Source organism: Phocoena phocoena, chromosome 7 (assembly GCF_963924675.1).
Source record: "Phocoena phocoena chromosome 7, mPhoPho1.1, whole genome shotgun sequence".
Taxonomy (NCBI): domain Eukaryota; kingdom Metazoa; phylum Chordata; class Mammalia; order Artiodactyla; family Phocoenidae; genus Phocoena; species Phocoena phocoena.
Genome location: NC_089225.1, coordinates 88,574,631 through 88,589,727, shown reverse-complemented (window position 1 = coordinate 88,589,727; position 15,097 = coordinate 88,574,631). Strand labels below are relative to the sequence as shown.

Sequence of the window (15,097 nt, the reverse complement as noted above, 5' to 3'; positions counted from 1 at the left end):
TATAGTAAATCCTTGTTGCTTATCTATTTTATGCATAGTAGTTTGTATCTACTAATCCTATACCCCGAATCTGTCCCTCCCCACACCCTCTTCCCTGTGGTAACCATAGGTTTGTTTTCTATGTCTGTGAGTCTGTTTCTGTTTTGTATATACATTCATTTGTATTATTTTTTAGATTCTACATATAAGGGTTATCATATATGTCTTTGACTTCACTAAGCATAAATTCTCTAGATTCATCTACATTTTTGCAAATGGCAATATTTCATTCTTTTTTATGGCCGAGTAGTATTCCATTGTGTATATATACATATATACATATATATATGTATATATACACTGCATCTTCTTTATTCAGTCATTTGTTGATAGGCTCTTGGGTTGCATCCATGTCTTGGCTATTGTAAATAATGCTTCTATGAACATTGGTGTGCATGTATCTTTTAAAATTAGTGGTTTTGCTTTTTATGGATATATACCCAGGAGTGTGATTGTTGGATCATATGGTAACTCTATTTTTAGTCTTTTAAGGAACCTCCATGCTGTTTTCCACAGTGGCTGCGCCAATTTAGATTCCCACCAACAGTGTACCAGGGCTCCCTTTTTTCCACATTCTCTCCAACACTTATTTGTTATTTATAGGCTTTTTGATGGTAACCATTCTGACAGGTGTGAGGTCATATTTCATTGTGGTTTTGATTTTCATTTCTCTAATAATTAGTGATGTTGAGCATCTTTTCATGTGCCTGTTAGCAATCTTTATGTCTTCTTTGGGAAAATGTCTATTCAAGTCTTCTGCCAATTTTTTGATTGGATTATTTGTTTGATATTGAGCTTTATGAGCTGTGTGTGTGTATTTATACACATATATATATATTTTATTCAATATAGTTGATTTATAATGTGTTAGTTTCAGGTGTACAGCAAAGTGATTCAGTTATACATACATATATATATAGTTTTTTCAGATTATTTTTCCTTATAGGTTATTACAAAATATTCAATATAGTTCCCTGTGCTATACAGTATGTCCTTGTTGGTTATCTATTTTATATATAGTAGTATGTATATGTTAATCCTAAACTCTGAATTTATCCTTCCCCCTCTTTCACCTTTGGTAACCATAAGTTTGTTTTCTATGTCTGCGGGTCTGTTTCTGTTTTGTATTTAAGTTCATTTGTATCATTTTAATGAATGATAATGAAAAAATGCCATTTGCAGCAACATGGATGGACCTAGAGATTCTCATACTAAGTGAAGTAAGCCAAATATCATATGATATCACTTATATGTGGAATCTAAAAACAAAAAAAATTCTACCTTTGTTTTTGTGAGAAACTGTATTCAACATGGTGAAACTGTGGACATAATGGATATAATATTATAAGGTTGATGGTGACTGGTCTGAAACGAAATAGCAGAGAAGGGAGGGAATTAGAGTCCTCAAACCATGTAGTTAGCCTAACCCCACCTAGGGTCTGCACATCCATAAAGATTAGTGAATTTTAAATTCTGTCTATCATGAGTTTATATTTTGGTAGGGGAGATAGAGCATGTAAATATCGTTGATTACAATATAATACAATATGTGGAATGATATGTGCTTTTAATAAGATATAGATGTGGCATAGAGAGAATGTTTCACTCTGTCATTAGGGGTTTGCAGGTCAGAGAATACATCAGTAAAGAGGTGATGCCTCAGTATGACTTTGGAGGATAAATAGTAGTTTGCTTAATGAACTTATGGAACTGGAAAAGGGATTCCTTAAATTTTGAAGGCATACGACATGATCTGTTTTAGGAATGACAAATTAGTATGTATTCAAAGGAGCAGAAACTTTGAGCTGTGCAGGGATGGGAGAGGAAGCTAGGAAGTCATGAATATTGTTTAATGCTTTGTAAAATTTGGTGATGATGTCTGTAGGAAGGTGGATAGAAGCATAGACATAGAGCCTTAGGCTTACCCATTCTGTCTGTTGGATTTGAGGCAACTGTGTTCAGGAATAGCTTCCTGATGGAAGTTTCCTATTCAGTTACTCTTTCTCCTTTTTAACTGTCTTCACCTGGGCCTTAAGTTGTAGTGATCTCCCAATCTTCTCAAGATCACCAGATAGTTTTCTTTGATGATTTTCTTTGAAAGATGTCACAAGTGTTTTTATAGCCAGTAGAGTTCTAAGAACAAATCAAGTTTAAAGCAATTTGGAAATTTCCAAGAAAGTGGGTTCCTAGTTGAAATGATAACTAAGTTTTATATTTGAATCTAGGCAGTATGGTTCATTTTGCTTTGACTTGAGAAGGGGTATTTTAATATTCTCTGTGTTCTAAGCAATGCTTTATACTTGTTGTTTAAACATTTTTTGAAGTTTGATTATATGTTTATATAATATATATTTGTAATAAATTATTTTAAGGAAATAAATCTTTCCAGCAATAATTTATGTAGCCTTACATTTTTTCTTTGTTCCGGCTAGATGTGGCTCTGGCCCTTTGTTCCCTTAAGAGTCATATTATGTTTATTTTATGGAAGATATCATTATGCTATCAAAATACAATATTTCTTTACTTTGATACCTTCTGCTTACCTTTCTTAGAAATTAATCAAGATGTTTAACTGCTTATTTATGTGCAGTTTAGTTGAGTTATTATTGTATTGAAAAGGAAAACAACACTTTTTTGCTCTAATACCTTCTTGAATTATTGTAATTAAAAAATTGAGAAGAGTGGTTTAATGCATTTTAAGTGAGACAGAACTTTTTGTTTAATGTATCTTGAAAGGAAAAAAGAAACCTTTCCTCTCAGTTAAATTAGAGATAAAGAAAGGGGAAAGAAATTGAGATGCTCTTTTATAAATAGCCTTTTAAAATAAGTGCTACTTTTGTGTCTCTGGTTGGGAAACATACAGTGTTTTAGTAGTGTAAAATAAGGGACAAATGACCTAAAATGTGTCATTTGCCCCTTCTTTGACACACTCCAGGTAGTTTAAATTTTGCTTAAATTCTTAGAAGAAAGCAGGTATTAGCAACATCCCTTCCTTGTTCTTGCAACAGCTTTGTCAACACACTACAACTGCCATATTTCTCTTTTTCTCTGCTCCAGCTTTTACTGAGACAACAGCTTCTTCTCACTTTCAGAAAAAAATTTTAAATAGTTTTTCTTAGTTGGAGAGGCTGGCTATCCTATATTAAATGATTTCCCCTTTAGATTTCTTTTGTTATCCTATAATAGGGTCTTCCACATCTTAAATTGTACATTTTGTTTGTTTTAAAGTTTTCATTTAAGTTTTTGCTTAAAATTAGTTTTGATGACTTTATATAAATAATAAATACGTTGCTGATGAAACCATGCACCTCAGATGAGACTTGAACCCATTGGCCAGGACTCAAACCCAGCCAGAACCCAGACTGGGACTTGAACCCACAGGCTGGGACTCGAACCCAGCCAGAACCCAAATTAGGACTTGAACCCATGGGCTGGGACTCAAATCTGGCCAGAACCCAGATTGGGGCTTGAATCCACGATCTTTTAATTGAGAGCACACTTGGTCTCAGGACTTAGTGAACCTCAGGTTCTTGATATCTCATTGCAGAAAGAATTCAGTGAGAGACAAAGTGATAGATAAGAAGTGGATTTATTTAGAGAGAAACACACTCCACAGACAGAGTGTGGGCCACCTCAGAAGGCAAGAGTCCCCAAAATACAGTGTGGTTAGTTTTTATGGGCTGGGTAATTTCATAGGCTAATGAGTGGGTGGATTATTCCAACTATTTCAGGGAAGGGGCGAAGATTTCCAGGAATAGGGCCACTGTCCACTTTTTGACCTTTTATGGTTGGCCTCAAAACTGTCATGGCGCTGGTGGGTGTGTCACTTAGCATGCTAATGTATTAAAAAGAGCTATGATGAGGCTCAAGGTCCACTGGAAGTCGAATATTCTACCATCTTGGACCTAGCTCGTTTTAACCAGTTTTTGTCATGTCCTATGGCTATGTCATTCTTTTAAAGGTTGTGTCCTTCCCCCTTACCTCCTGTTTCACTGAGGCAATTGTTTATTTTTTCACACTATGTCATCTCTATGAGGACCTTAGGAGTGGAGGTGGGGACCTCTCTAGTGTTATTATTGGGAATAGTTGTCTTCTCTGAGCAGCTGATTTGTTTTCATCTTCATCTATGCTAAGGTTTTCATTGTTTCAGTTAACACAACTCATCCTTCTAAAAAAAATTTGTCTTTGTTATTTACCTTATTTTATCTATCATTAGACTACTTTCCTGATCTTTTAAAGAATTCAGATTAATTTAGTTATAATTAACAAACAAAACTGTAAAATATACATCACGGTGACCCAACACATGTATATTCTTTTCCTGATTTTTAAGAAGAGGAATTATTTCTGCAGTGTCTCCAGAGGATTTAATCTTCTTCCCTTTCTTCTCTATTCTCGGTTATGGCAGAGAAAAATCATGGGCCATTCTTACATTGTGAGAGTTTTGTCCAGGGCAACAGTTTAAGAGAACAAAATAGGTTATGAAGTTGACTATGAGTGTCTCCCCTGTTGAATCTTTAAAATATTATTCTTCAATGAATTAACTATAGCAGGCCTCCTACTTATAAAAAGGTAGTATACTTATACTACCTTTTTGAAATTCAGAATCAATTTTTGCATAGAAACAATATTGTAAGTAGGGATTATGAAATCAGGGTAATTCACAGAAGCCTGGCCCATAATATAAACTGTAATCAAACCAAATAGAATTATAATTAATTTAATATAGTGAAAACTTATATTCTTTTGTATATATTTACTTGTGAAAAACCTACTAGAGACTTGTACAAATTTTGGGTAGACATTTCAGATACTTTCGAGAGCTTTTGGATTGATGATACTGTCAAGTCTAATTTAATTTTTAAAATATCAAGTGAAACAGAAACTTCTTTTAAATATATTCAGATTTCTTGACAGCCGTATTTGTGCATTCTATGAAAACAGTCATTGAGATGGGATCAACAGTTGGGTCCTTTTATCATTGTAAAATTTAGTAGTACTGTTACAAGTATAGGTAAAAAAGAAAATGTTACTTTTACCAAGCATCATTTGTAATATATTACTGTAAAATGTATGTTTAATACAATATCTGAATATGTTATTTCTAAAGTGATATATTCTCTAAATTATAGTGTAAACTAAGACTACTTATATATAACATATAATCTATAGGTGGTTTCCATCCTATGTAAAGTACTTATACATGATATAAGCTAGCCCACAGCAATTATTTAATTTGTCCCATCTTGAAATACTCTATGCTTATATTAATGTTTTAGTCTATTTTTCATTCCAAGAATATAATATTTTAGCCACATTAGGCATTTAATACCTTTCCAACTAGCCTATAGGAACTTATTGACATTTTGCCCCCAAAAAAGTATGTATATATGTATGTGTATATATATATATATATATATATATATATATATACACACATATACATACATATATATGTATATATATATACACACACATATATTTAATAATAATATGTATTATTCTTTGCAGGGGGAAGTGTAGTAAAAGGGGTAGGAAGGGAAGAAATTTTATGACGAGAACTGTGAAACCATTAAGATCATATCTGTGTAATCCTATTCCCCCTTTCTCTCCTGTCTTCATTACTTCTGAGGGATTAAGGGTGAGGACAGTTGGAGTGAAGAAGCTAGGGAATGTGGGGAAAGTTCAGCAAGCCAGGTGAGGAATGTGTATGTATGAAGGGTAGGCAGGGAGTACAGAGGCAGCTAGATCCCTATTCATTTCTCCAGTTACTTACATTCCAGAAAATACTCCATCAAGGTTGAAAACCTGTGTCTTTATTAATAACTCGTCTACTCTGTAAGCAATGAGAACTTTGGCCTAGAGAGTACTTTTTCTCAGTGGTGCAGTCCTGCCAACCCTGGCTGGCAGCAACAGGGTTGGGGTTCTTTAGAGTGCTCTGAAAGGAGTTAATATAAATATAAAGTTAGGTTATTGTTTGGATGTTTGTAACTTTGATATTTTGATTTATGAAATTAGGAGTGCTTAAATATAGAACTCAAGTGGAAATGCTAGTGACCAAAATATCAGAAGGTTATATCTGAAAATATTCTAAATTTTAGTCAGAAATGTTCATATTCTGCATGTTCATATGAACATTACATTCAGTAATGTTCATATTACTTTATTCTAAATGTATCATGCTTTTAATGCTAATAACTAAAACCAGTAAGAAAAATAACTTCTTGTATGTAATTTATGACAATATTTTGCAAGCCTAACCCATCAAATATACGTTATTTTAGCCACACATGTTTTAAATCAGTGACTTTTTTACAGTTAAACTGTACTTCCAAATGTCTATTTTCTGATTTCCAAGGAATAATAAAAAGCATGGTTCGAGAGCATTGTAATGTTAAAGTTGATCTAGCAATTTGTTTTCATTGCAACTCTTTAATTGCTATTTGTCTAGGGGATAGTGATCCTAGAAGAATGTCGACTTCCAAAAGACATTTTGAAAAAGCAAATCCAATTCGCAGACCAAGCTGTTTCATTAAACACTACAGGGAATCCCCAGATTCCTCAGGAGAGTCAAGATCCTTTACCAGAGCAAGATTTTGAAATGTCACCAAGTAGCCCAACACTACTTCTTCGCAATATAGAAAAACAGGTAATGTGAAGTAAGAGTAAAGTGTGAGTGGCATCAAAATGACTTTCAATTGATTTTATAAACTCTTCAAATAAACGTGTGTCTCTGATTAAGATATTGGTTATTAAAGTTGGCCGTTTGACATTAAATACAATTAAAATATTTAGTATATATAGTCTCTATTATAATATCGATATAATTAAAGTTATTTAAATATAATATGTGGGACTTCCCCAGTGACGCAGTGGTTGAGACTCCACGCTCCCAATGTTGGGGGCCTGGGTTTGATCCCTGGTCAGGGAACTAGATCCCACATGCATGCCACAACTGGGGAGCCCACATGCCACAACTAAGAAGCCCGCCAGCTGCAGCTAAGACCCTACACAACCAAATAATAAATAAATTTATAAAATATTAAAATAAATTAAATAAATAAATATAATATGTAAAGTGTTGGTACATAGCTATAGGGTGATAACTCATTTATATTAAGGTTGGAAAATCTTGTTTTCTAACAAAATAGCTTATCATTGGACTTTTCTCATGGAGAAAGAACAGTGGTACCACTTAATAGATCTGAATGGGGTGTTTGATTAATTTAGTGATAGAAAGTTTTAGTGAAAGATAACATTAAAATACAGATTCTTTCATTAAAAAATGATCATGGAGGGGCTTCCCTGGTGGCGCAGTGGTTGGGAGTCCGCCTGCCGATGCAGGGGACAGGGGTTCGTGCCCCGGTCCGGGAAGATCCCGCATGCCGTGGAGTGGCTGGGCCCGTGAGCCATGGTCACTGAGTCTGTGCATCCGGAGCCTGTGCTCCGCAACGAAGAGTAGCCCTCGCTCACTGCAACCAGAGAAAAGCCTGCATGCAGCAACGAAGACACAACACAGCCCAAAATAAATAAATAATAAATAAATTAGTTTAAAAAAAAAAAAAATGATCATGGAGATAGAGAGTCTAATAAACTCCTAATAAATTACTTTGACTCCAAAGCTTTTCCTGGTATTTAAATCCTCTTATGGATGACTCCAGAAGTTTAATTATTCTGTCCTATATTTATCCTTTGAAATCAAAACATTTTTTGCAAGATTAATATTTAAAATTTATTTCATATTATTTATAAAATTTAAATGAAGAAGAGGTTACATATATAATAGCCAAAATATCAAATGTATAGAAATAGACAAGAAATATGAAGGTATTTTATAAAAAAATAAATATCAACTGCATTACATAAAACAAGAATAAGAATAATTGAGTCATAACTTGTACTTGAATAGGAAAACACATCACTGCAAATCACAGTAAATTTATTAGCCCAATGTGAACTTAATAAAAAATAGCACTAAGACTTTTTTGAAAGCTGATTGTTGATACTAATATCTACAAAATAGTAAATGTGCAAAAATGTAGATGCATTTAAAATACTGAATGTAATATAAATCAAATATTTTATTTGGTAAGCAGACTAATCAAAAAACTAAGGAAATAGAAAAAATATTAGCCATTTATTTTAATGTAGACTTTGGTGGCTCTTAAACAAACCTGGCTTTCTAAGAGTTTGTTAACTTGCAACCAGATTGAATCTGCCAGAATATACTCAGTTGGGACCACAGCTGCATGATTACATTATTCCAGTGGGTAATATGTATTCTCATCCCTGCCCACATTTAATTTTTCTGTTGTTGTTGTTGTTTCTTCTGACATACATTGTGAAATAATATAGTACCAGATTACTACTGTCTTAATCCTGGTAAGTCAGAATGTGGAGTAACTTCTCCCACCCCATATTTGTTAAGTTTGCAATTGCCTAGAGCTTTTTTTAATTTTCCAATTTCCAATGCATTGTCAAAATACTATTATGAATATTTTATAATTCAGAAAGTTATTTTGTAATTACCTGGTGTTAAACTGTAATGTACTCTACCATATAAGTGGTGTTTTCAATCAATACTGATTATATTCCTCTTCCCTCTTTTTTTTTCCCTCTCCTCATCCCTTGGGATCAGTACCTTTTCATTTTGATCCTAGTTATTTCACACGAATAACGTGAGCACTTGATCAGTAGGCCTTTGACTCTTTTTACCTGTAGGTCACTACTTATCCTTTGGAAAGAGTTTTCTTGTATTTTTTTCTTTCTTTTTGTTTAATATTTATTTATTTTATTTATGTATTTAATTTATTTTTTTGGCTGTGTCGGGTCTTAGTTGCAGCTTGCAGGGTCTTCGTTGAGGCACGCAGGATCTTTCGATGTGGCACGCAGTCTCTTCCTTGCGGTGCTCGGGCTTCTCTCTAGTTGTGGCATGCGGGTTTTTTTTTTTTTCTGTAGTTGCAGGGCATGGGCTCCAGGGTGCATGGGCTCTGTAGTTGTGGTCCGTGGGCTCCAGAGTGCATGGGCTCTGTAGCTTGTGGCAGGTGGGCTCTCTCGTTGAGGTATGCGAGATCAGTAGTTGTGGTATGCGAGCTCAGTAGTTGTGGCACGCGGGCTTAGTTACCCCCCAACATGTGGGATCTTAGTTCCCCCACCAGCGATCGAACCCACTTCCCCTGCATTGTAAGACGGATTCTTTACCACTGGACCGCCAGGGAAGTCCCTCTTGTATTTTTTCTTTCTCCTTGGTAGCACCAGTTTGTTTGGTTGGACCTGAGTTCACATCAGAACTGGCTAGTTTGCTGGGCCCAGGGCAAAATGAAATCACACAGCCCTTTGTTAAAAAGTTTTAAGTTTTAAGCCAGTGACAGCAGAACATTAGCCAAACATGGGATCCTTCTGAGTGCAGCCCCATGTTACTGCACAGGTTGCTCACCTATGAAGGTGGCTTTGGGTATCATGTTCATTTTAAGTCCCATTGCTGACAGGAGTGTCAGAGGCTTTGGGAGGGAAAGGAACCAGGAGTTGTGAGAATACTAATGGCTCTAGACATGGAGAGGAAAAGGATGCAGAAAGGGGCAGCACCAATCACTTGTAGAGGTCACTTATAAATTACCTGTGAACAGGTAGTGTGCTCTTGAAACACATGCTAATAATGTTTTTATAGGCCAATTAAAAATTAAGTTGTTTTCAAATACTCATTGAAGAAGACAGTCTAGGGGTGAGTAAATGGAAGAAGGGGTGGCAAGCCTGATATTACACATATTTTTTTAAAAATATAATCTATTGGTATATAACTGTTTGCCTGCCATAGTGGAACTTGAGTATAGATCAGGTAATCCTTTGACTTGATTAAATTTACTGTTAGAGGAATGTTTTGCTTACCAAACTTATTTATGTTCCTCAAAAACAACTAAAGAGTTGGCAGTTAAGATATAAAGGCACTATTGGGTTGTAGACTGATATGTGTTTTAAAAAATAACATTGATTCATAGTATTAATGCATACTTCCATTATTAGATAATATATTTTGTTCATAAATTGAAAGGTGACATTATTTTAGAACTTCAGATAATTTAAAATAAATTTCACACAGGTATATTTACATTAGAAACTTCATTATAAATAGCTAGTAAGTGTTTTGACTTTTAAAATTGTTTGTTTTTCAGAGTTCAAATTATGCCTCTCCTAATTTTACCTTTATATTCATTTTTACCGTGAATTTTCTATCCCAAATATGGACTCAAGTATATGAGGTTTTCTTGGGCAGGCGTGGGGTGGTTGTTAGGGTAAAGCTGGAGGTTGGTTGTGATGCTGTCACTCTGGACCAATTATTCACACATACTGATTAGCGACCTCCAATGGCTAAGAAGATTTTTAGATATTTTTGAAGGTGGAACAATGAGAAGAGTGTACTCTATAAATTTCTTTGTATGACCAAATTAATGAATACTTGATAGATGGATAAAGAGTGTATTGATGATTTTGAAAACTAACTTTAATCTAAAAATGTATAATAATTTAAAAAATAAAGTCATTAGATATGTATTATTTTTCAAGAAAATAAGTGGTGAAAACATTTCAGGGTCTTCTTCATGGAAGACTTTTTGAAGAGTTCAAATATTATATTTAGCTCTATCATATTCTCTAGTCTCATTTCTAATAGCATGTTATTTGTTTCATACAAATAGAGTTGCAAAATAATTGTTCCATATGCCCTCGTATTTTAGAATAGAATATCTTTCAGTTAATAAAACTGTGAAATATGTCTATATATTTTTAAAATATAGTCACACTATATTAAGTAAGAAAACCAGATTTTAGAAAATTGATGCAGCATAATTTACTTAAAAGGATGTGTGTGTGCATGTGTGCATACACTCATGCTCACATATATTCAAAATAAAAAGTTTTTTCTTGGGGTATGGATATATACCAAGATATTAGCAATGGTTTTCTCTGTGAAATATGATTACAGGTTATTTTCTTTTCATTTTTGAAACCTCTTCATACTTTCCCTTTTTTCTACAATGAACTATGATGGATTACATGTGTAATGAAAAATGTTATCCTTTTGTAGAAGTGTACTGTTTTCCATTGATGTGGTTTATGCTTATTATAATTGTTGTATGTGACTGTTTTGAGAATAATATAATATTTATTGTATATTACAAATAGCTTACATATAAGTTTGGGATAAGGGTCAATGAAAATTTGGGGTACCTGAAAAAACTGGTATATTCAAATTAGGAAAAATATTGAGAAGCAGTATGGTATAGGATTCAAGCCTAAGTTTGAATCCTAGCTCCATTTCTTACCAATTTTATAATCCATGATCGAGGTGCTTAATCTGTCTTTGCTTCAGCTTCCTCATCTGTAATTGATTTTAATAATAGTAGTATCAGTAGTTCTAATATTATCTACTTTGCAGGTTGGTTGTAAAGATTAGAAATATTCTATGTTTAGTGCTTGGTATAGTACCTGGCACATAGTGAGCACTTAATAAATTATAGCTATGAGTTTGTTATTATTAATTTGGCTGCGTCAAAAAAAATATTTATGTAGATTCTATCAGCTGAGCTTAAATGTTATAGAGGATAGGATGAGTAGACAAAAGAACTGAAGCAAAAAATGATATGGAAAAAAAGAGTACTTTAAAATGTAGATTTATTTATAATAATGGAAAAACCAGTAATGGTGTAAATTGTCTTTGTAGAGTAAAATATTTACTAAAACATAAACATTTACTTGTTTCATGAGAAGTTAAACTTTAATAGGCACTAAAGGTCTGAGATTTAACCATATTCCTTGCTTAGCAGTAGTAAAAGACTTACTGTTTTCTTGCAGAGCGCACAGTTGACTGAGATCATCAGCAGTTTGATTGCCCCTCTCAACTTGTCCCCAATGTCATCACCCCTCTCCTCTAAATCCTGTAGCCGTAAATGTCTGGCTAATGGCATTTCCAGGAGGTAGGTGTCAGTGGGATAGTTTTGCTTCTAAATTTGGCTTTGCTTATTTTGTTTTTATTTTGTTTTGATCTTTTAAGTATTATAGCTTCTTTTTTCTTCTTAAGCATTATTAGAGTACAATCAATAAATCATGGATACATTTTTAGATAACATCAAACTTTTATAATTAAGGGAACTATAAACCTGAGAATGAGGGATAAAGCTTTCCAGGAAGTTTCTAAATTTTTATAATGTTTCTAAAAATGAAAAACAGTGATACCATTTGCTACAGAAGTACTGCCATATTTAATATACCTTCCATTTTATAGTCTTCAGCTCCATACTGCCCTTGCAATACATTTTAAGAGTGAAAGACCCTACGTATAGTTTGGGCATGGAAGATTGATTGGTAGATATCATCCATAAAATTCAGCTTAAGTTTTACTCATGTTGTAAATGAGTCATTTTGGTGGGGTTTTTTTGTTTTGTTTTGTTTTTATTTTGGCCGCGCTGCACAGCATGTGGAATCTTAGTTCCCTGACCAGGGATCGAACCCGCACCCCCTACATTAGGAGCAGGGAGTCTCACCCACTGGACCGCTAGGGAAGTTCCCCTAAAATGAGTCATTTTGTATCTCAGCTTTTATAAGGTAAATTTTTTACTAAATGTAATTAATATAATAATTCCTATAATCCTTAGCAATTTATTATATCATGTTAGCAAAAAATATAGATATTATGAATCCTCTTTTGGGAACAACATTTGTTTTCTTTATTTTGCTTACATTTCTCTTTGAATCTTTCCTTTTAAAGATGCAGTTAGAATTTAAAAAGCTACTAGAATATTACTTTGTGTGTGCATCTAATTGTTTTTTCAAATAAAATTGCAGTGAGGGCTTCTTTGCTTTAAGTACCATAAAAGGACTAAGTGTAATTTAGTATCAGAAATATTTATATTAATAATTATATGATTTATTATTAAATTAAAAAATAAAACAAGAAAGGAAGATTCATACCATGGTGAAAATTATGTGAAGTAGCTATCAGCTTCTTAATGAGACTAGTGGATATAAACTAAGTCTTAAAATAAAAATGCTGTTATTTTATTTTTATTTCTAATTTATTATTTCGAAAGTCTAATTTTTAATACTTTTACAGTTTTGTTTGTACTGGGTCATGTTTACATTGTTCTATTATGGAAACAGTTATTCTACTGGTTTTGCTTTATTTTTGTTAACTTTATATTCATTCCTTATAACACTGATGATTCACTTTGAAAGGAAAGATTCTCATATGTTTACAGGATAACTATAATATCTTCATTTATGAGACCATTTCCTCATTAAGAAAGTCATAATTACAAGTTGAGCCATTAAACACCATCAGATTGTGATTTGGGGCTAAGTCAATTTTAGGTAATATTTTATTTACCTAACTAGGCATTACACTATTATACATATACGTGTATGTGTGTGTGTGAGTGTGTGTGTGTGTGTGTGTGTGTGTGTGTACTAATTTTCATTTTAATGTACTTACCTATATTTTTGGTCATTTATTCACAAAGTATTTATTGCATAACTGTTTGCTGTATGCCATATAGTCAAAGTCCTAGGAATACAATGATGAAGACAAAATCTCCACTTTTAAATAGCTTACAGTCTAGTAGATGAACCATGTCATTGTTTAAACTAACATATAATAATAATAGAATTGTTTGCAGTTGTTTGAATATTTGCTTTAAATAACTGTCATAGTTGAAAAACATACCTCATAAAGATATATAAATCCAAATGAGAGACCAGAACCAAGATGGTGGAGTAGAAGGACGTGCTCTCACTCCCTCTTGTGAGAACACCAGAATCAAAACTAGCTGCTGGACAGTCATTGACAGGAAGACACTGGAACTCACCAAAAAAGATACCCCACATCCAAAGACAAAGGAGAAGCCACAATGAGATGGTAGGAGGGGCATAATCACAGTAAAATCAAATCCCATAACTGGTGGGTGGGTGACTCACAGACTGGAGAACACTTATACCACAGAAGTCCACCCACTGGAGTGAAGGTTCTGAACCCCACGTCAGGCTTCCCAACCAGGGGTTCCAGCAAGGGGAGGAGGAATTCCTAGAGAATCAGACTTTGAAGCCTAGTGGGATTTGATTGCAGGACTTCAACAGGACTGGGGGAAACAGAGACTCCACTCTTGGAGGGCACACACAAAGTAGTGTGTGCATCGGGACCCAGAGGAAGGAGCAGTGACCCCAGGGGACACTGAACCAGACCTACCTGCTAGTGTTGAAGGGTCTTCTCCGTCAGAGGTGGGGGGTGACTGTGGCTCACCGTGGGGACAAGGACACTGGCAGCAGAAGATCTGGGAAGTGCTCCTTGGCGTGAGCCCTCCGAGAGTCTGCCATTACCCCACCAAAGAGCCCAGGTAGGCTCCAGTGTTGGGTTGCCTCAGGCCAAACAACCAACAAGGAGACAACCCAGCTCCACCCATCAGCACTCAAGCGGATTAAAGTTTTACTGAGCTCTGCCCACCAGAGCAACAGTCAGCTCTACCCACCAGCAGTCCCTCCCATCAGGAAACCTACACAAGCCTCTTAGATAGCCTCATCCACCAGAGGGCAGGCAGAAGAAGCAAGAAGAACTACAATCCTGCAGCCTGTGGATCAAAAACCACATTCACAGAAAGATAGACAAGATGAAAAGGCAGAGGGCTATGTACCAGATGAAGGAACAAGATAAAACCCCAGAAAAACAACTAAATGAAGTGGAGATAGGCAACCTTCCAGAAAAAGAATTCAGAATAATGATAGTGAAGATGATACAGGACCTTGGAAAACCAATGGAGGCAAAGATCGAGAAGATGCAAGAAATGTTTAACAAAGACCTAGAAGAATTAAAGAACAAGCAAACAGAGATGAACAATACAATAACTGAAATGAAAACTATGCTAGAAGGAATGAATAGCAGAATAACTGAGGCAGAAGAACTGATAAGTGACCTGGAAGACAGAATGGTGGAATTCACTGCTGTGGAACAGAATAAAGAAAAAAGAATGAAAACAAATGAAGACAGCCTAAGAGACCTCTGGGACAACATGAAACG

At 34.5% G+C, this 15,097-nt stretch overlaps 1 protein-coding gene across 1 annotated transcript in view; it reads left to right on the top strand.

Moving 5' to 3' along the window:
- Positions 1-15,097, top strand: part of KANSL1L (KAT8 regulatory NSL complex subunit 1 like) — a 140,167-nt gene that overhangs the window by 40,315 nt on the left and 84,755 nt on the right. Inside the window, exons 3-4 of the mRNA XM_065880172.1 lie at positions 6,491-6,688; positions 11,887-12,008. Coding sequence (XP_065736244.1) covers positions 6,491-6,688; positions 11,887-12,008 — 320 coding nt within the window. The remainder of the gene's footprint in view (positions 1-6,490; positions 6,689-11,886; positions 12,009-15,097) is intronic.